General features: G+C 55.1%; 1 protein-coding gene across 1 annotated transcript in view; it reads right to left on the bottom strand.

The window, feature by feature from the left end:
• Window positions 1-421: 421 nt before the first annotated feature.
• The window catches only part of LOC105003867 (striated muscle-specific serine/threonine-protein kinase-like), an 8,619-nt gene continuing 6,084 nt past the window's right edge, over window positions 422-2,956 (bottom strand). Inside the window, exons 5-6 of the mRNA XM_010861300.1 lie at window positions 2,630-2,937; window positions 422-576 (exon numbers count right to left, since the gene is read on the bottom strand). Coding sequence (XP_010859602.1) covers window positions 422-576; window positions 2,630-2,937 — 463 coding nt within the window. The remainder of the gene's footprint in view (window positions 577-2,629; window positions 2,938-2,956) is intronic.

Here is a 2,956-nt window from a genome sequence, read left to right as displayed (position 1 = left end):
ATGAGAAGGCGGCCATCACTGCGCAGCGGGGACCCATCCTTCTGCCAGGACACTGTGGGGAAGCAGCGGGGTGACCAGGTTGTCCTTGCCCACAGGGGCCCACTGGGGCCAATCTCCCCCCACCCCACCCCACACAGGGCCCACAGCACTCCTCTCCCCACCCCAGGGAATCCCAAGGACTGGCCCCTCAGTCACAAAAGTCCAGGCCCACCTTCCCCTCTCTCAAGGGACTGTGACCCCACTAACACACACAGACACACACATATACACACGACACAGCAGTCTGGCCAGCCCCATGGAATGGATGATCTCCCCGCCCACTCCCCGTACCCCCTCCCTCCCATTCCCCCCAAGGACTGGGGTGGGAGGCAGGGAAGGGAGACTCTCCCCTCCTTCTCTCAATCTTAGCCTGACCCCAGGCCTAGAGCTCACCTTGGGGCGGGGGGTTGGCGGTAACAATACACTTGAGCAGCACGTCCACCCCTGGGGCCACCACTGCATTTTGCAGGGGGATCTCAAACACAGGGGCCTCCAGGGGCTCTTCTCCAGCAGACACATAGGAGTCATCCGAAGACTCTGCAGGACACATGGGCGAGAGGGTAAGGGGACATGTCCCTGTGGGAATGACTTGGGGGAGAGGGGGCAAACCCAGAGAGAGGGCCTTCTGGAAGGCAAGGGTTGGAGAGCAAAGGGTCTCCCTCCTGAAGCTCCTGAGACAGGGAAGAAAGGAAAACAGAAGGGAGTTCTCAAACAGAACAGGGCGGCGGGACTCTCTGGTGGTTTGGCTGCTTAATTTCAGCCACAGTTAGGAGGCTGGTTTCTGGAGGACGACAGGGACTGCACTGTGCTTGTCTTTACACAAATCAGTCATCAGTGATCATAGATCAGGCCCTGTGCAAGGTGGTCTGAGGAGGACACAACTTCATAAGCTTCCAAACAGAGAACAAGCCAATAGCAACCCAAGACCTAAGCAATGCTAGTGTGACAGGACAATGTGTGGTAAACTGTCAAACTAGTGATGCCACTGGATTAAAAAGGGAGCAGCAGGTGCTTCCGGTAGCCATGAGAGGCCTCATGAAGATCAGCTTTGACTGTGTCCATTCACCAAACAGTAACACTGCACTTACTACTTACTCCGTATGGGTACCAGGGACACAATAAGAAATAAGAGGCAGTCCCTGCTTACAGAAGAGACCATACACACACAGGAAGAGAGCTCCTACGCACAAAGAGACCTTAAAACTCCACGGTCGTGACTCTCTCTGGGTATTTTCTAATTCTGACCTTCTATAAGCTAGATAACAAGCTTCCCAGATGGCGATACTGGTAAAGAATCCGCCTGCCAATGCAGGAGAACTAAAAGACGCCGGTTCAATCCCTGGGTTGGGAAGATTCCCTGGAGAAGAAAATGGCAACCCACTTCAGTATTCTTGCCTGGAAGATCCCATGGACAGAGAAGCCTGGGCAGGCTACAGTCCATGGGGTTGCAAAGAGTTGGACACGACTAAAGTGACTTAACACAACCCATGAGCTAGATAACGCACAGTGTCTGTAGCCAAAAGAGCCATGAAGATGTTATGCTGTTCTCTAGGTACAAAACCTTGGACAAGTTAGATAATCTCTGTGCCTCAGTTTTATCTGTAAAATGGAGCTGATAAATAACACCCAACATCCTATAAAACTGGCATATAGATTAAAATAAAGTAACACACCCAGTTAACACAACACCTGGAACATGGCTGTGGACACTCAATAACGTGGCTAGTAGAACGATGAATAGGCACCTAGTCATCTCTAAAGATTTTGAGACAGTACTACTAAAATGAAGAATAATGTGATGAAAAAAGCGGGGGAGGAGTGCTAAGTGCACTGAGAGAGACACCAACAGTGTCCTAAGAGCAGGGGGTTGACATATCTGGCCTGGAAAAACAGCAGAGGCAGGAGTGAGCTGAGGATGGCTCCTCAGTCTCGCACCAGAAGTGGCCCCAGTTGATGTTCAGTTGAGCAGAGTTAGGGGCAGAGGCATTTGGGGTACTGGCCACCATCCACAGGAGTGGGCGACAACACACTGGTTGGCATGTGATCACAGTCAGCTCAGCCACGCAGGGACTCAAAAGATAGGAGGGATGAGGCTAGAAGGGAGGCTGAGTGAGATCTTAGTAGCCCTGATGGGTCAGATGATGTATGGGGATGAGAAGATCAGTACTGAGAACTGGCTGGCCCTAAGCTTAACAGTAAGAGGGACATGATCAATTACTTATTGAGATGGCCTTTGGTCTCTTCCCCCACAGACCAGTGGGGGTGTGGAGGGTTTCCCCCCACCATTAGATCCTTGACCCAACAGCCCAGCAGGCCACTGGACCCAAGGGACGTTATAGAAGGCATTGGACATGGGATCTTTGCTCACAGCTCCGCTCCGCCCAGCCTCCATCAAAACATTCTCACACTCTCACCATCGGACAGGTCATATACAAGGGGCCTTCAACAATCCTTCACTCAAACTGGAACCTGGGACCATGCCTTTCCTCTGAAACCGCACCCTCGCAACTGCCTAGCAGTCTCGCTCCTTCCAGACATGCTCCCACCCAGGTCTCACTCAGCACCTTCTCTACCCTCCCCGAGGCCTTACCGAGCTCAGGCGAGGTGGGCCGCGCCCGGCGACCTCTGCCCTGGCTGCGGGCCCCTCGGCGGTCCCAGGCCCCCCAAGGACCGTCCTCCTCTGGCCCTCTGCGCAGCCTCTTCTCGGCCTCCGGTCCCGCCCTGTTCTTCTCCAAGGTCTGGGGCACAGCAGCGCCCTCCTGGCCCGGCGTGGCCCAGGGCAGGAAGCGCACGGCCTGCGGCGGGGGCTCCCGCTTCCGACCCGGGGGAGCTTTCGTCCTGGTCTCGGGGGGCTCGGAGGTGGGGGGCGGCACCGGGCTCCGGCACTCCTGGATGGCTCTGCTCCGGGTCAGCGGGA

Source organism: Bison bison, unplaced genomic scaffold (genome assembly GCF_000754665.1).
Source record: "Bison bison bison isolate TAMUID 2011002044 unplaced genomic scaffold, Bison_UMD1.0 scf7180017864471, whole genome shotgun sequence".
NCBI classification, from domain to species: domain Eukaryota; kingdom Metazoa; phylum Chordata; class Mammalia; order Artiodactyla; family Bovidae; genus Bison; species Bison bison.
This window is presented reverse-complemented; position numbering and strand designations above follow the sequence as displayed.